The 16,244-nt window shown below is 49.0% G+C and overlaps 1 protein-coding gene across 2 annotated transcripts in view; it reads right to left on the bottom strand.

Annotated features, from left to right (window-relative positions):
• Positions 1-16,244, bottom strand: part of COQ5 (coenzyme Q5, methyltransferase) — an 80,852-nt gene that overhangs the window by 7,422 nt on the left and 57,186 nt on the right. The window contains exons 5-6 of one of the 2 annotated variants that reach the window (XM_030217732.1): positions 12,893-12,981; positions 2,224-2,335 (exon numbers count right to left, since the gene is read on the bottom strand). In XM_030217732.1, coding sequence (XP_030073592.1) covers positions 2,224-2,335; positions 12,893-12,981 — 201 coding nt within the window. The remainder of the gene's footprint in view (positions 1-2,223; positions 2,336-12,892; positions 12,982-16,244) is intronic. The other variant, XM_030217733.1, reaches the window with a different exon arrangement.

Genomic DNA, 16,244 nt, shown 5'->3' with positions numbered 1-16,244 from the left:
CAGCGGCTCCTAAGGTGACCATAGCACGGTGGTTGAAGGAGGCGGTTGCATCTGCTTACTTGGTGAAGGGTCCTGTGGTGCCTAGGGGCTGGTCTGCTCATTCCACTAGGGGAATGGCAGCCTCGTGGGCGGAGAATAGTATGATTTCTCTGTTAGATATTTGTTGGGCTGCGGTTTGGTTTTCGTTGCATTCCTTTGTGGAGCATTATAGGATTCCTGTGCATGCAAAGGACGAGGTGCGCTTTGGGGCAGCAGTTTTGACCTCTGGCCTTAGTAGGTCCCTCCCGTAAGTTAGTTACTGCTCTGGTACGTCCCACGCGTCTTGACCGATCTGGAGGGTCGCTGAGGAAGGTGAAATTAGATCTTACCTGCTAATTTTCTTTCCTCTAGACCCTCCAGACCGGTCAAGAGCCCGCCCTGTCTGTATTGGAGGCCAGGAGGTGTGTTGGTTGGATAATTCTTGGCTGCTGTAGATTGTTGTTTCTCTAATTGCAGACTGTTTATTTCTGTTTTGTGATAGGAGTCCGGGACAGGTGGGGCTCTTCTTTGATAGTCCACCTGTAGAAGCCCAACTGTTTTATCAAAGGCAAACGGACATGTTTCCGTAAGAGCAAGCGGAAGATGTTTCTTGTTTTTGCAGTTTACTGTGACCACGTACAGGGTTGCTAGTTGTTGTTAGTGTTTTTTGTTTCTCTGCTTTGTCAGGGTTATACTGGCTAGTGGAGGTTCTGCACAGGTTATATATACAGGCTTCAAAAGCTTAGTGTTTTCTCAGTCTCCCTCTGCTGGTAGGAGGACATAACCCACGCGTCTTGACCGGTCTGGAGGGTCTAGAGGAAAGAAAATTAGCAGGTAAGATCTAATTTCACCTTTCAAAAGTACAAAGACTAGGGGACACTCAAGTTACATGGATATACTTTTAGAACAAACAAGAGGAAATATTTTTTCACTCAACAAACAGTTAAGCTCTGGAACTCTTTGCTGGAGGATGTAGTAACAGCAGTTTGCATATCTGGGTTAAAAAAAAAAAAAGGTTTGGACAAGTTCCTGAAGGAAAAGTCCATAGTCTGTCCTAGGATTGAGAATATGGAATGTTGCCACTATTTGGGTTTCTGCCAAGTACTTGTGACCTGGTTGGCCACTGCTGGAAACAGGATACTGGGGCTAGATGGACTATTGGTCTGACCCACTATGGCTATTCTTATGTTCTTAAGAAGTCCTTTGATATCTATACTTAGATAAGAACATCTGGAAGGGGTAGCATATGGCCAAAGCAGACAAGTTTAGGGGCTAGGCTCTAATTATTTTGGGAACCATATTTATTTATTTGTAGCTTTTGTATCCCACATTTTCTCAACGATTTGCAGGCTCAATGTGGCTTACATTTGCCGTAATGGCAGTTGCCATTTCCGGGTAACAGAATTACAAATGGTAATGTGTTAAGTTGCATATATACATGGTAGGTAACATACATGTAACATAACATACGTGAACAGATCATGGTATAGATATGTTAAGGAAGAATAAATTATGATAATACATGAAAGTTCCTGAGTAAGAAATTGGAAGAATAAATTATAGTAATACATGAACGTTCCTGAGTACGAAATTGGGTTGTTTCATTCTTTAGGTCATTGACTATGGAGAGAGCATATTCGACATAGAGACTGAAGTGGTTATGCTTATTCTTTAGTGGTAAGGAGGTTGATCAGTCAAGTGATAAGATTTCAATTATGTCTATGTCATGTAAAGTCTTATTTTTTGATGTTTAAGATGGGTGTTTATGGTATGCCTCCCTTCCACATTTCTTACTAGTTCTAAACCAAAATTCATTTTGTAGGTGTTTATGTGCTGTAGAGCTTGTATTAAAAGACTGGGAAGGAAAATGTTTGTCTTACAGAAAAAAAATTATATATATATATATATATATATATATACACACACACACACACACACATACGTATGTGTGTGTATGTATATAGTATGTATATAGGCAAGTTAAGAGAATGAATTTAGCAATCTATGTTAGATGTTCATTACTGCATGAAGCCGTCTTTTTGGTTCATGTAATAAAGCCTTATTTTCTGTGACAGTATATCCAAATGACTGTGTTAACTCTTCTAAAGCTCAGTTCCTTGACACTTCATAAAGCAAATGAAGCCTCAGCCAATAGAACATTCTTATTCCTGTCCAATTTACCCTATTCTCGGTCATGCACTTTACCTGGGCAGGGAAGAGTCGGATGCTCTCTACAAGGTACTGGTAGGACTTCCAATCTCCAACAATCACCTCACCCAAGACTGGGATAACTTGGAAACTATACAAATCATAGATTCTGTTAGAAGAAAAGCAAAGGTGAAATTTAGTCATACATGTTAATTAGCTTTCCTTTAGGCCAGCTACACCAGTCTGGACAAGTGAGATTGTTTTCCCTTTTGTACCAGCAGATCAGGTAGAGAGCTAAAGCTTCCAGCGACATCATTGGGATATAACTACTTATCATTTTACTACTACTACTTATCATTTCTATAGTGCTACTAGACGTACGCAGCGCTGGTGCTCTGCTGGAACTTTCTAGTATGGCACTACCAAAGCAGTGTAAGGTCCTGCGAGTCATCCGAAAGCCCCATCTGCAACTGCATGATTAAAATTCCACAATTAACCTCTAGTCTAAACTAAATACAAAGGCCCTTATGCTGAAAACTCCAGCGCTTTTTGGAATAGCACTTTAAAAATACCGCTGGAACAGAGTAGAAGAATGCCGTAAAGATCAATGCTAATGAGATGCAAATAATAGGCACGCTCACAGCATTGAGCATTAGGGAGTTTGGTGGGAGGATTATGCTTGGCGCATGCGCTAGAAAGTTTCACAGTAAGCTCGGTTCCTGTGTGCATTCACCTGGTAAAACCTAAATGTGAAGCACATATTGGCATCTCTTTTCTGCAGCCTAAATATAAGAGTTTAAAATATTTTTTTAGCTTGGAAACATATTTAGACACAGGAAATAGATGCCAATGTGTGCTTTCGTGTGGGGCTTCTGTTTCTTATGACTAATGCTTAAGAGCTTGCGCAGGCTTCCTTTTGCTTCCAAAAGTAATCAAATACAGATTTTGCAGAAAGAATCAGGAGAGAAGCATGGAAATTACGGGAAATCCTCTCTTCCAACACCCTAATGCCTGCTCTGACCTGGCATTATTTTTTGCAGTAGTAAGGCAGTTTGTTTCAGATGCTCTTTTCTAAGCATTGCAACCTCATTTACACGAGCCTGACTACATTTACATGCTACTTGTGTTAGTGCCTGGCACGCTCGTTATTTCCTGCACAGGTAAATGCAGGCGTTAGTATGGCGCTAATGGCCTCTAGGGTCCACGTTTACTTTTGAGCACTGGGGCCACAGTGAGAGAAAAGCAGAGCCCAGGGCGGGTCCCAGACTGGGGTGGCTAGACTAAAGGAAATGAAAACAGGCATGACTAAATTTCACCTTCCTTAGTGTCCCAACCACACCAGCCTGAACAATGGGGATGTACCTAAGCAGAATCTCCCTGGGAGGGGACAGATAAGGACCCCTGGATCAACCACCCTGCTAAAGGCCGAGTAGTCTCTGGCTAGAATATCAAGTCTTTAATGCTTCACAAAGGTGTGAAAAAATGACCGTGGCCACCTTGCAAATGTCTTCCGGTGAAACCACACAAGCCTATGTCCATGAGGTGCCTATGCACAAGTAGTATGAGCCCTAAGGCTCCTTGGAACCGGTTTATTCCAACAAACATAGGCTGCCTCGATAGCCACCTTGATTCAGTGCGATTTTGTTGCCTTGGAAGCCCATGGAACAGCACAAATGGTCCAAGAGACAGAAATCATTTGCTTCCAGCAAGCAGCAGAGAAATACTTCCTGCACATCCAGTTTATGAAGCTTTCTGGGCTGAGCACCCATTAATCGGTCCTCGAAAGCAGGGAGGCAAATCTAATTACCATGGAATGGGGAAATCACCTTCGGCAGAAAGACCGGGACTGTCTGGATGGAGACAAATTTATCCGAAATGGACAAATATGGGTCCCAACAAGAAACAGCCTGCAATTCTGAAACCGTGAAAGCCAAGGCATTAGCAACCAGGAAAATTGTTTTAGCATAAGATATTTTAGAGGGTTTGCCCTCAGTGGCTCAAAGGACAGGCCTGCACAAACATACAGCATGAGGTTCAAGTCCCATGAAGGGAGAGAAGGATGAATTGGGGAGGGGGGCACAATCTTGACACTGTCTTCAAGAACTGAGAGTCATCCAGCTGTGTTACCAAGGAAAGGCCACAAATTTTCCCTCTGTAACAGGCAAGTGCAGCCACCTGAACCTTCAGGGAGCTGAGGGCCAGCCCCTGTTGAACTTCCTCTCCCCAAACAAGAAATTCAGTATCGCTAGGACCTGCGCTCACCACAGAGAAAGAGAATGCTCCGCACACCAAAGACCTTTCAAACCTGAACATAGGCTGGGGAGGTGGAGAACATAAGCCCTTAGAAGGATGGAAATCACCGTAGCTGAGACCCCTTGCCTCTCAAGGGTCAAACCACAAGCCAGAAGTCCAGGACCACCAGGAGGATCAGAAAGGAATGTTGGGCTATTCTGTGCAGTCTTTATAAAGGACCAAGGAGAAAAAACAGAGTAGCTCCTGCTGGGGACACTCTAGCATAAGCACATAGATGCAATTGGATTTGGCCTCTTTTTTTTGTGACGGAAGAAATGAGCTGCCTTGGCATTGTGGCTTGAAGCCATAAGATTAAACACTGGCTTCCTCCACCTATATTAGTTGGAAATCCACTCGGCTCAACTCCCCTCCCTCGGATCCAGCAAGGAGGGGCTGAGGAAGTCCGTTTGAATGTTGTCCTGATTGGCAACATGAACCAACAGCACCAGAAAGTGATTTTTGACCAAGCAGCACAGCTGCTGCCTCCTGCACTATGGCTAGGCTGCCCATGTCCCCCCACTGTAGCATTATCCAACATCACCTGCACCGCTTTGCCTTGCAGGATGGGAAGAACTCCAGAAGCACAAGTCTTATAGCCAGACCAAAGAATGCACCACACTCAAACCACAATGAGCCCCCCAACTCTCTGAGGCTGGCATCTATGGTCATTACAATCCATTCAAGGGCCCAAAGAAACCCCCTCCCTCAACAGATAATTTGTACACCAGGGGAAGGGGGCACCCTGGCCTTGAAATCCTGAGATCCTCAGGTCACAGTCATTGACCTGAGGATCTGAAGGTAGTCCCACACCCACAGGGCAACCAATTGATACAAAATACGAACCAATTGGTATAAGACATCCACCATGAAGGCCACACCAAATGTACCACCTTCACGGAAATAAGGGAGCTGCTGGAGTCAATACCAGTATAGCTTGAGCCACATAACCGTCAGACAGCACCCTGCACCCCTGCTGCTTGTCAAGGAAAAGGCCTGTTTGAGAAAGCGAATGATACATACCTGTAGCAGGTGTTCTCCGAGGACAGCAGGCTGATTGTTCTCACGACTGGGTTGATGTCCACGGCAGCCCCCACCAACCGGAACAAAACTTTGCGGGCGGTCCCGCACGCAGGGCACGCCCACTGCGCATGCGCGGCCGTCTTCCCGCCCGTGCGCGACCGTTCCCGCTCAGTTGAATGACAAGCAAAAATTATCAAAAACGCAACTCCAAAGGGGAGGAGGGAGGGTAGGTGAGAACAATCAGCCAGCTGTCCTCGGAGAACACCTGCTACAGGTATGTATCATTCGCTTTCTCCGAGGACAAGCAGGCTGCTTGTTCTCACGACTGGGGTATCCCTAGCTCTCAGGCTCACTCAAAACAAGAACCCAGGTCAATTGAACCTCGGAACGGCGAGGGTATAACAGAAATTGACCTACAAAGAACAACTAACAGAGTGCAGCCTGACCAGAATAAATTCGGGTCCTGGAGGGTGTAGTTGGATTTACACCCCAAACAGATTCTGCAGCATCGACTGCCCGAACCGACTGTCGCGTCGGGAATCCTGCTGGAGGCAGTAATGTGATGTGAATGTGTGGACAGATGACCACGTCGCAGCCTTGCAAATCTCTTCAATAGTGGCTGACTTCAAGTGAGCCACCAACGCTGCCATGGCTCTGACACTATGAGCCGTGACATGACCCTCAAGAGTTAGCCCAGCCTGGGCGTAAGTGAAGGAAATGCAATCTGCTAGCCAATTGGAGATGGTGCGTTTCCTGACAGCGACCCCTTTCCTGTTGGGGTCGAAAGAAACAAACAATTGGGCGGACTGTCTGTGGGGCTGTGTCCGCTCCAAGTAGAAGGCCAATGCTCTTTTGCAGTCCAATGTGTGCAACTGACGTTCAGCAGGGCGGGTATGTGGTCTGGGAAAGAATGTTGGCAAGACAATTGACTGGTTAAGATGGAACTCCGACACCACCTTTGGCAGGAACTTAGGGTGAGTGCGGAGGACTACTCTGTTGTGATGAAATTTAGTATACGGAGCATAAGCTACTAGGGCTTGGAGCTCACTGACCCTACGAGCTGAAGTAACTGCCACCAAGAAAATGACCTCCCAGGTCAAGTACTTCAGATGGCATGAATTCAGTGGCTCGAAAGGAGGTTTCATCAGCTGGGTGAGGACGACGTTGAGATCCCATGACACTGCAGGAGGCTTGACAGGGGGCTTTGACAAAAGCAAGCCTCTCATGAATCAAACGACTAAAGGCTCTCCAGAGATGGCTTTACCCTCTACACGATAATGGTAAGCACTAATCGCACTAAGGTGATTCCTTACTGAATTGGTCTTGAGGCCAGACTCTGATAAGTGCAGAAGGTATTCAAGCAGGTTCTGTGCAGGGCAAGAACGAGGTTCTAGGGCCTTGCTCTCACACCAAACGACAAACCTCCTCCACTTGAAAAAGTAACTCTTTTTAGTGGAATCCTTCCTAGAGGCAAGCAAGACACAGGAGACACCCTCAGACAGACCCAACGAAGCGAAGTCTACGCCCTCAACATCCAGGCCGTGAGAGCCAGAGACTGAAGGTTGGGGTGCAGCAGCGCTCCGTCGTTCTGCGAAATGAGAGTTGGAAAACACTCCAATCTCCACGGTTCTTCGGAGGACAACTCCAGAAGAAGAGGGAACCAGATCTGACGGGGCCAAAAAGGCGCTATCAGAATCATGGTGCCGTGGTCTTGCTTGAGCTTCAGTAAGGTCTTCCCCACCAAAGGTATGGGAGGATAAGCATACAGGAGGCCGGTCCCCCAATGGAGGAGAAAGGCATCCGACGCTAGTCTGCCGTGTGCCTGTAGTCTGGAACAGAACAGAGGCAGCTTGTGGTTGGTCTGAGAGGCGAAAAGGTCCACCGAGGGGGTGCCCCACTCTCGGAAGATCTTGCGTACCACTCTGGAATGGAGCGACCACTCGTGGGGTTGCATGACTCTGCTCAGTCTGTCGGCCAGACTGTTGTTTATGCCTGCCAGGTATGTGGCTTGGAGGAGCATGCCGAACTGGCAAGCCCAATGCCACATCCCGACGGCTTCCTGACACAGGGGGCGAGATCCGGTGCCCCCCTGCTTGTTGATGTAATACATTGCAACCTGATTGTCTGTCCGAATTTGGATAATTTGACAGGACAGCCGATCTTTGAAAGCCTTCAGTGCGTTCCAGACCGCTCGGAGGAGGTTGATCTGAAGATCCTTTTTCTGGAGGGACCACAGTCCTTGGGTGTGAAGCCCATCGACATGAGCTCCCCACCCAGGAGAGACGCATCCGTCGTCAGCACTTTCGTGGGCTGTGGAATTTGGAATGGGCGTCCCAAGGTCAAATTGGTCCGAATGGTCCACCAGTGCAGTGAAGTGTGGCAACTGGTGGAGAGGCGGATGACATCTTCTAGATTCCCGGTGGCTTGGCACCACTGGGAAGCTAGGGTCCATTGAGCAGATCTCATGTGAAGACGAGCCATGGGAGTCACATGAACTGTGGAGGCCATATGACCTAGGAGTCTCAACATCTGCCGAGCTGTGATCTGCTGAGACGCTCTGGTCTGGGAAGCCAGGGACAGGAGGTTGTTGGCCCTCACTTCGGGAAGGAAGGCCTGAGCGGCCTGAGAATTCAGCAGAGCTCCTATGAATTCCAGAGATTGGACTGGCTGGAGATGGGACTTTGGGTAATTTATCACAAACCCCAGCAGCTCCAGGAGGTGAATAGTGCACTGCATGGACCGGAGAGCTCCTGCCTCCGAGGTGTTCTTGACCAGCCAATCGTCGAGATATGGGAACACGTGCACTCCCAGCTTGCGTAGATACGCCGCAACCACCATGAGGCACTTGGTGAACACCCGTGGGGCAGAGGCGAGCCCAAAGGGCAGCACACAATACTGAAAATGCCGTGTGCCCAGACGGAATCTGAGATACTGTCTGTGAGCTGGCAGTATCGGGATGTGAGTGTATGCGTCCTTTAAATCCAGGGAACATAGCCAATCGTTTTTCTGAATCATTGGCAGAAGGGTGCCCAAGGAAAGCATCCTGAACTTTTCTTTGACCAGGAATTTGTTCAGGCCTCTCAGGTCTAGGATGGGGCGCATCCCCCCTGTTTTCTTTTCCACAAGGAAGTACCTGGAATAGAATCCCTGCCCTTCCTGCCCGGGTGGCACGGGCTCGACCGCATTGGTGCTGAGAAGGGCGGAGAGTTCCTCTGCAAGTACTCGCTTGTGCTGGGAGCTGAAGGATTGAGCTCCCGGAGGACAATTTGGTGGAGGGCAGGCCAAATTCAGGGCGTATCCGCACCGCACTATTTGGAGAACCCACTGGTCGGAGGTTATAAGAGGCCACCTTTGGTGAAAAAGTTTTAACCTCCCTCCGACTGGCAGTTCGTCCGGCACGGACACTTTGATGGCGGCTATGTTCCCATGGATCCAGTCAAAAGCCCGTCCCCGGCTTTTGCTGTGGAGGCGCAGAGGGCTGCTTAGGCGCACGCTGTTGACGGGAACGAGCGCGCTGGGACTGTCCCTGTGCCTGGTGAGGCCTTCGGGTGGCGTCGTCAAGCGGTGGACTCCCGCGCCGGCGGGGATGAAGCTCCCTCCATCGACATCGACGGGGACTCCACCTGCGTGGTCGAGACCGGCGCTGCAAGCGGCGTCGGCGTCGAAGGCCTCGGCACCGGGCTAGAGCACGCCGGCACCTCCATCAACGGTGCCGAGGGCGCAAGCACCCCCGGCACCGGCACAGTCTGGCACATCAGCCCTTCCAGGATCCCCGGAAGGATGGCTCGGAGGCACTCGTCCAGGCCCACTGTCGGGAAAGGCGAGGGGGCCGGTAGAGGTGTCGGTGCCGGAAGCTGTTCGGGTCCAGGAGACTGCACCGAAGTGCTGGCACCCTGCCGTGGTGGTACCTCTACTACAGAGGGGGACCTCTCCTCTCGACGCTGCTGCTTCCTCGGCGTCGACTCATCCCTGGCGCCGGGAGCCGGATGCGTCGTGGGCGACCGATGACGGTGCTTCTTCGCCTTCTTGCGGTGCCCGTCATCGGCGCTCGGTGGAACCGACGAGGAGGAAGTAGAACCCCCTCGGCCTTGAGGGATCGGGTCAGACAGGGTTCGGGTCCCGAGGGCCCTGGGTAGAGGGAGTGACCGGGGCCGATTGCCCTCGCTGCCTCTCACCCTGCCGTCTCCGGAGAGCCGGTGGGCCGACGGGACCTGTGCTCCTGGGGTCGATGCCGTCGGTGCCGATTTCGTGGACATCGATACCGGTACCGAAGAACCGGCCGTCGATACCGATGCCGTCGAAGTCGACATCGAGGGGCCGGCGCAAGTTCCAAAATGACAGTCCCGAAGAACTTGCCTCGCTACCTGTGTCCGTTTCCGGAGACCGAGACACAAGGTACACGTCTTGGTATCGTGCTCTGGCCCGAGGCACTGGAGGCACCAAGCGTGAGGGTCGGTCTGCGAGATATGCCGGCCGCACCGACCACACTTTTTAAATCCACTCGGGATCTTCGAGGACATCGACGGAAAAATCGCGTCGGCGAAGTCAAAGTCGTCGATGGTGGTGGTAAAATTCACACCTCGAAAATAAATCGACCGCGCGGCCACTAGGCCGCAACGCGACGCCCCCGCTAAGAGATGAGGGAAAAACAAAGTTCAGCGGTTTTGTTTTTTTTTAAAGAAACTAAATAGACAACGAAAAAAAGAGAAAAAAGAGAGAATCCGCGGCGAAAGCGCGATCCGGTTTCCGGGGCTGACAGAGAGAGAGACGAACGCGGCTCTCTCCTGCGCGGAAAAGAAAAGACTGAGCGGGAACGGTCGCGCACGGGCGGGAAGACGGCCGCGCATGCGCGGTGGACGTACCCTGCGTGCGGGATCGCCCTCAAAGTTTTGTTCCGGTTGGTGGGGGCTGCCCTTGGACGTCAACCCAGTCGTGAGAACAAGCAGCCTGCTTGTCCTCGGAGAAGGTGAGTGTCACGCCACTGAGGGTGATCCGGAGTAGTGAGCCCTTGGGCTGCTGCCAGAGACCGGCAACAGCAGGAGAACCACCCAAACTGGAAGCGAGGTCAAACACCAACAGGCAGGTACCAGGTACAGGAGTCTCAAATGGGTTTGGCTGGACAGAACTCTGAAGCGGACTTGGCTTGGCTGGAACCAAATACTGGAACAGACTTGGCTGGGCAGGGCTGGAACCAAATGCTGGAACAGACTTGGCTGGGCTGAACTGGAACCAAATGCTGGAACAGACTTGGCTTGGCTGAACTGGATTCAGGACTTTCAAACAAGGCAGACACAAGCAGGGTAGGGCAGAAGTTATGGACAAGCGGGATGCTACAAGCAGGAAGGGAACTAAAGCTGAAGACAGACAGGGCAGAGACTCACAGTAAGGATCAGAAGCTAAAGACACACAGGGCAGATACAGCAGTAAGGAACAGAAGCTAAAGACACACAGGGCAGATACAGCAGTAAGGAACAGGAGCTAAAGACACACAAGGCAGATACAGCCAGAAAGGAAACAGAACTGAAGACAAACAAGACTGAAATAAACAGTAAGGAACTGAAGCTAAAGACAAACTAGACAAGGACTAGCAGAGCTAGAACTACAACAAGCACTCACAGATGAAAGCACATGTGAAGACCTCTGTTGCCAAGTCTGACAATTCCCAGGAGCTTAATAAAGGCAATTACAGATGAGGTCACAGGTGAGGCTTGGCAGCAGAAAAATCGGGGCAAGTCTGGAGTGCTGGAACATCAGGACCGGAATGGAACCTGGAAGATATCTGAGAAACAGGAAAAAAACAGTCCACAGCAACCACAGGGCCCAGCCACCCGGGGGCAAGGTGAGTGTAGGCATGGAATACAGTCACAGTCGTGACAGTGAGCCAACCTCCTCCTGTTTGTCTCCTTCAGTGATGAGCCTCCCTCCACAGGGATTGCAGTTGTCTTGGTCAGGAATATGACAAGGGCGTCCACCTTGGAAACCCACCAATATTTGCATTCCCCTCAAGTGAAAGAAGTAGAGACTCTCAATAGTCTTCCCCACCCCCTTAAGTTCCCCTCCAGGGATCCCAACTCTGCCAGCATCATGCATGTGATTGCTTTCTGGAAGGGAAAGGCCTTAAGGGTTCCAAGTAAGCCTTCCAGAAGTGGCTTTTGTGTGGAGACAGAAGACAACTGCAATCTCATCAATAATGCTATAGAGTTCCTCCTTCCTACATAGCCAAATAACCACAGAGTGCACCTCCTCCTCTGATAGAGAGGTTTTTCTGACCCCATGTCCAATGCATAAACCTTCTCATAGGAAGGCCACATTCTTCAGGCTCTCTGAGATCACTAGGGTTTCAGCTTAAGCTCTACCCGGCTCAAATGTGCTCCAAGCTGCTTCACCTGGTTGGGCATGGCCCTCGAGAGCTCTTCATCCCTGTCCCCCCCAAAAAGCCCAGGAGTGACTTTATCCCATGCAACAGCCTCCTTAATAAGGCCCTTATGGGGGCTGAGGAGTAAATGGCTAATGTTCCTGCCAAGCCCGTAGGGATCACAAGTTCTACGGGCTAGTTAAAAGCAGGACCACCCCCAGGGCTGTTTCCACTGAAGGAAATGGCTCATCACAAGCCAAGCAATGGGAACTGGCAGCTGTGCTGAGCAGGCAGTGCAGAATCTGCTGGCTGGTAGCCTGACTGTGGTCTGTCTGCTTAGGGCAGTGTGCTCCAGCTCACGGCTGGCCTGGCTGCAGCTTGGCACTCCTTGGGTCCCCCGCAGTCCCTCTGGGCTAAAAAGGTGGAAGCCTTTTCTATTTTTCTTTTGTTTTTGTTGATTCAAAGCCCTGAATATCTTTTCTTTCCCACACCCCACTGGATTTCCCTGAACAGCAGGGACATAAAATAAAACTGGGAAGCCCACATCTTTCTTCCTCCTTCTTTTGGTTTGAGGACCTAGACTATCTAGATCCATAGGGCACACTAGAAGGGGAGGGGTGTAGACCCATCCTGACCACCCCCCCCCCCCCCAGTTCAGAGGGCAGGAGTGAGGCAGTTAGTCTCCACCACTGTGTAGGCCAAAAAAACCTGTGTACTAAGGATTTAGGCTTAGGACCAGTACCAGTATGAACACCCTTACCATCTGTTGGAGCTACAGAAATATTAAAGTTCCAGCAGAGCACCAGCCAATGTCGTCACTAGAGGTTTCAGCTTTCTACCTACATCTGCTGGTAGGAAAGGGAACACCATCCCACTTGTTCAGACTGGTGTGGCTGGGACACTAAGGAAGTAGCGTTACAAAAAAACATGCCTGTTTTTCCATAGATGTACAGTAAGATACTATCAATGTTTACCTGCTCCACAAACATATCAAGTCCCATTCCCTTTCTTTAATCTACTTAGATGCAAAAAAAAACAACAACTGTCCAATATTCCAACCTGGAAATGAGGGGGTTGTTGACTTGGCTGAACTCCAAACACAGAAATCTTCCCCCTGGTTTCAGCACCCGGTAAGCCTCCTGCAGTGCCTGTGAAAACAAGAGTGTCCTGGACATGAGCAAGCTGAGATCCCTAATTTCTTTTTCGCTTTGGATGTTTTATGTTTGTGGGGAGTAGATGGGGGTGATGAGGAAGTTTGTGGGATTATAGTTGAAGAGGAGGGCGCCTTGTGGGGGTTGGTGGGTAGTGCAGTTGGGGGTGAGGGTGTTTTGGACGTAGGACCAGTTTGTGGGGTGGTGGAGCAGTTGCAAGAGGTTTCTCTTTTTTTCTTTTTTTTTAACTAATGCTGTTCATTTACAGGATGGTGGGACAGCAGCAGTGGCCTAAATTTTGGTGTTGGGGCAGTTTGCAGCATGGTGGAGGATGGAGGTATTTTATAAATTTATTTCAATAAATGTTTATTACTTGCAAAGCAGTTTTATGAAGCCATCAAATACAAAAATACCCCCCCACCCCAATATGATCCCTCACGCCTCCCTTCCACTGATCTATACAACTGTAGCCATTCCTCACATAGTGTCAAATTTGCCCCTTAATTTGTCTGTTAATTTACTAATTCTCAATTTCAGAGTCCAGTCATGAAATGAAGGGCTTTATTGTGTTTTCCAGTAAGTTGGAATAACATTTTGCTACAGCCAATCCCATTCTCTTCAGCTATGGTTTATTGCTTTGACAATTGCCCAAACCTAATAGGCAAAATTTTGGTGCACTCTGAATACATATCCCATCGACATATTCAAATTCTTCAAAATATCAGCCCAAAATTATAACAGTTTAGAAGAAGACCACCAGATATGTAGAAAAGTCTCACATTCCTCTCCACAGTGCCAGAGTTCAGATGTGTGGGGGAACATTCTTTCTCCTGAGACAAGCAAGGGAAATGCAGGCACACTTAATGGTGAATTCCTCAATTGATCCTGTGTGTCGGTGCTCTCCCCTACCTATGGTAAGCATCCTATCCTCAACCTAAGGGCCCTGAACAAATTCCTAGTCAAAGAAATGTTCAGAATGGTTTCCCTGGGCACCTTTCTCACCATGATTCAGGAAAATGATTGGCTATGCTCTCTTGACTTGAAGGATGCTTACACTCACATCCCAAAACTTCCAGCTCACAGGAACACAGCAGTTTCAGTACCACGTGTTGTCTTTTGGCCTCGCGTCAGCTCCCAGGGTTTTTACCAAAACATCTTGCGGTAGTCCATGTGTTCCCCTATCTGGAAGATTGGCTAGTGAAGAGAATGTCAAAGGACAGTGCTCAGAAGTCCATGCAGAGGACTATTCGGGTGCTTGGGCTACTAGGGTTCATTTTAAACTACCCAAAGTCCCATCTGCACCCTGTCCAGCAATTGGAATTCATTGAAGCCCTGCTCAATACGCAGAAAGTTCAAGCCTTCCTCCCAGCGGACGCTCTAGTTGCACTGGCTTCTCAGGTACGATCCTCTCAGCAGGTCACAGCTCGGCAGATGTTGAGGTTATTGGGCCACATAGCATTCACAGTTTATGTTACGCCCATGACATGTCTTGACTTGAGAACTGCCCAATGGACCCTAGCTTCTCAGTGGTACCAAACCACGAGGAATCTGGGAGATGTCTTCCGGGAGTCCCCAGAGCTATCTTGCTCCTGCTGTGATGGACCATTTGACTCTGGGACTTCCATTCCAAATTCCTCAGCTGCACAAAGTGCTGATGACGGATGAATCTCGCCTTGGGTTGGGAGCTCATGTAGATGGGCTTCACATTCAAGGTGCTTGGTCCGCCCAGGAAACAGATCTCCAGATCAATCTTCTGGAGCTTCGGGCTATTTGGAATGCTCTAAAGGTTTTCAGAGATTGGCTTTCTCACCAAATTGTACATATTCAAACAGACAATCAGGTTGCAATATATTACACCAACAAGCGGGGGGAGACCGGATCCCGCCCAGTGTCAGGCGGCCATTTGGATGTGGCATTGGGCACACCAGCATCGTATGCTCCTCCACACTACTTATCTGGTGGGCAAAAACAACAGCCTGGTCAACAGATTGAGCAGGGTCACGCAACTGCACGAGTAGTCTCTCAACATGGGCATTGCACGGGAGATCTTCTGAGCATGGGACATCCCATCAGTGGATCTCTCTGCCATTCAGATCAATCACAAAGTCCCCTCAGTTCTGTTCCGGGCTAAAGACAGACTAGCGTCAGATGCCTTCCTCCTTGATTGGGGGACAGGTCTTCTGCATGTGTATCCTCCTATATCCCTCCCGGGGAAGACTTTGCTGAAACTCAAGACTGTAAGACCATGATTCTGATCACGCCTTACTGGCTTTGACAGATCTGGTTCCTTCTTCTTCTGGAGTTATCCTTCGAATAACCATAGAGATTGGGGTGTTTTCCGACTCACCATGCAGAATGAGGGATCTCTTCTACATCCCAACCTCCAGTCTCTGATCTTCACAGCCTGGATGTTGACAGCCTAGAATTTGCTTCCCTGTCTATTCCTGAAGGTGTCTCCCGGGTCCTGCTGGCTTCCAGGAAAGATTACACCAAGAGGTATTACTCTTTTAAACAGAGGAGGTTTGCTGTCCAGTGTGAGGGCAAGTCCATAGATCGTATTTCCTGCCCTTCACAGATCCTGCTTGAATACCTTCTATACCTTTCTGAGTCTGGCCTTAAGACCAACTCCGTAAGGGTTCACATCAGTGCGATTAGCGCTCATCATAAATGTGTTGAGGTAAGCCTCATCGTTCTCACCCAACTGATGAAAGCTGCTTTGGAGCCACTCGATTCCTGTCATCTGAAGTACTTGGTTGGCCTGGAAGGTCATTTTCTTGGTGGCTGTTATTTCAAGCTCACCAGGTTAGTGAGCTTCAGGTCTTAGTGGTAGCTGCACCTTATACTAGGTTTCATCACAACAGAGTATTTATTTATTTATTTATTGCATTTGTATCCCACAGTTTCCCACCTCTTTGCGGGTTCAGTGTGGCTTACAATAAGATATGAATAGTGGAAATACAGTTGTACAGCTTGGTTATGGGTTACATTGTACAGGTTATGCGAGAATCGAAGTATCGTTAGGAATATTACAATGGGACATCAACATTGAAACATTGGAAGGAGACAATGGGAAGCTTAAGGGCAGTAGTAAAGCACAAAGACATATGTTGGGTGTACATATTTCTGTGAGTATATGTATGGGTGATGTGGAATTAAGGGGGGGTGATACATTGATGAATAGTGAGTGTGGACTCTATGTGTTTTGGCTCTTTCCGTAGATTGTTTCAAACAGGTGGGTCTTCAATGATTTGCGGAAGGAA

This window comes from Microcaecilia unicolor, chromosome 11 (assembly GCF_901765095.1).
Source record: "Microcaecilia unicolor chromosome 11, aMicUni1.1, whole genome shotgun sequence".
NCBI classification, from domain to species: Eukaryota; Metazoa; Chordata; class Amphibia; order Gymnophiona; family Siphonopidae; genus Microcaecilia; species Microcaecilia unicolor.
Note: the sequence above shows the minus strand (reverse complement) of the source record. Positions and strands in the feature narration are given on the sequence as shown.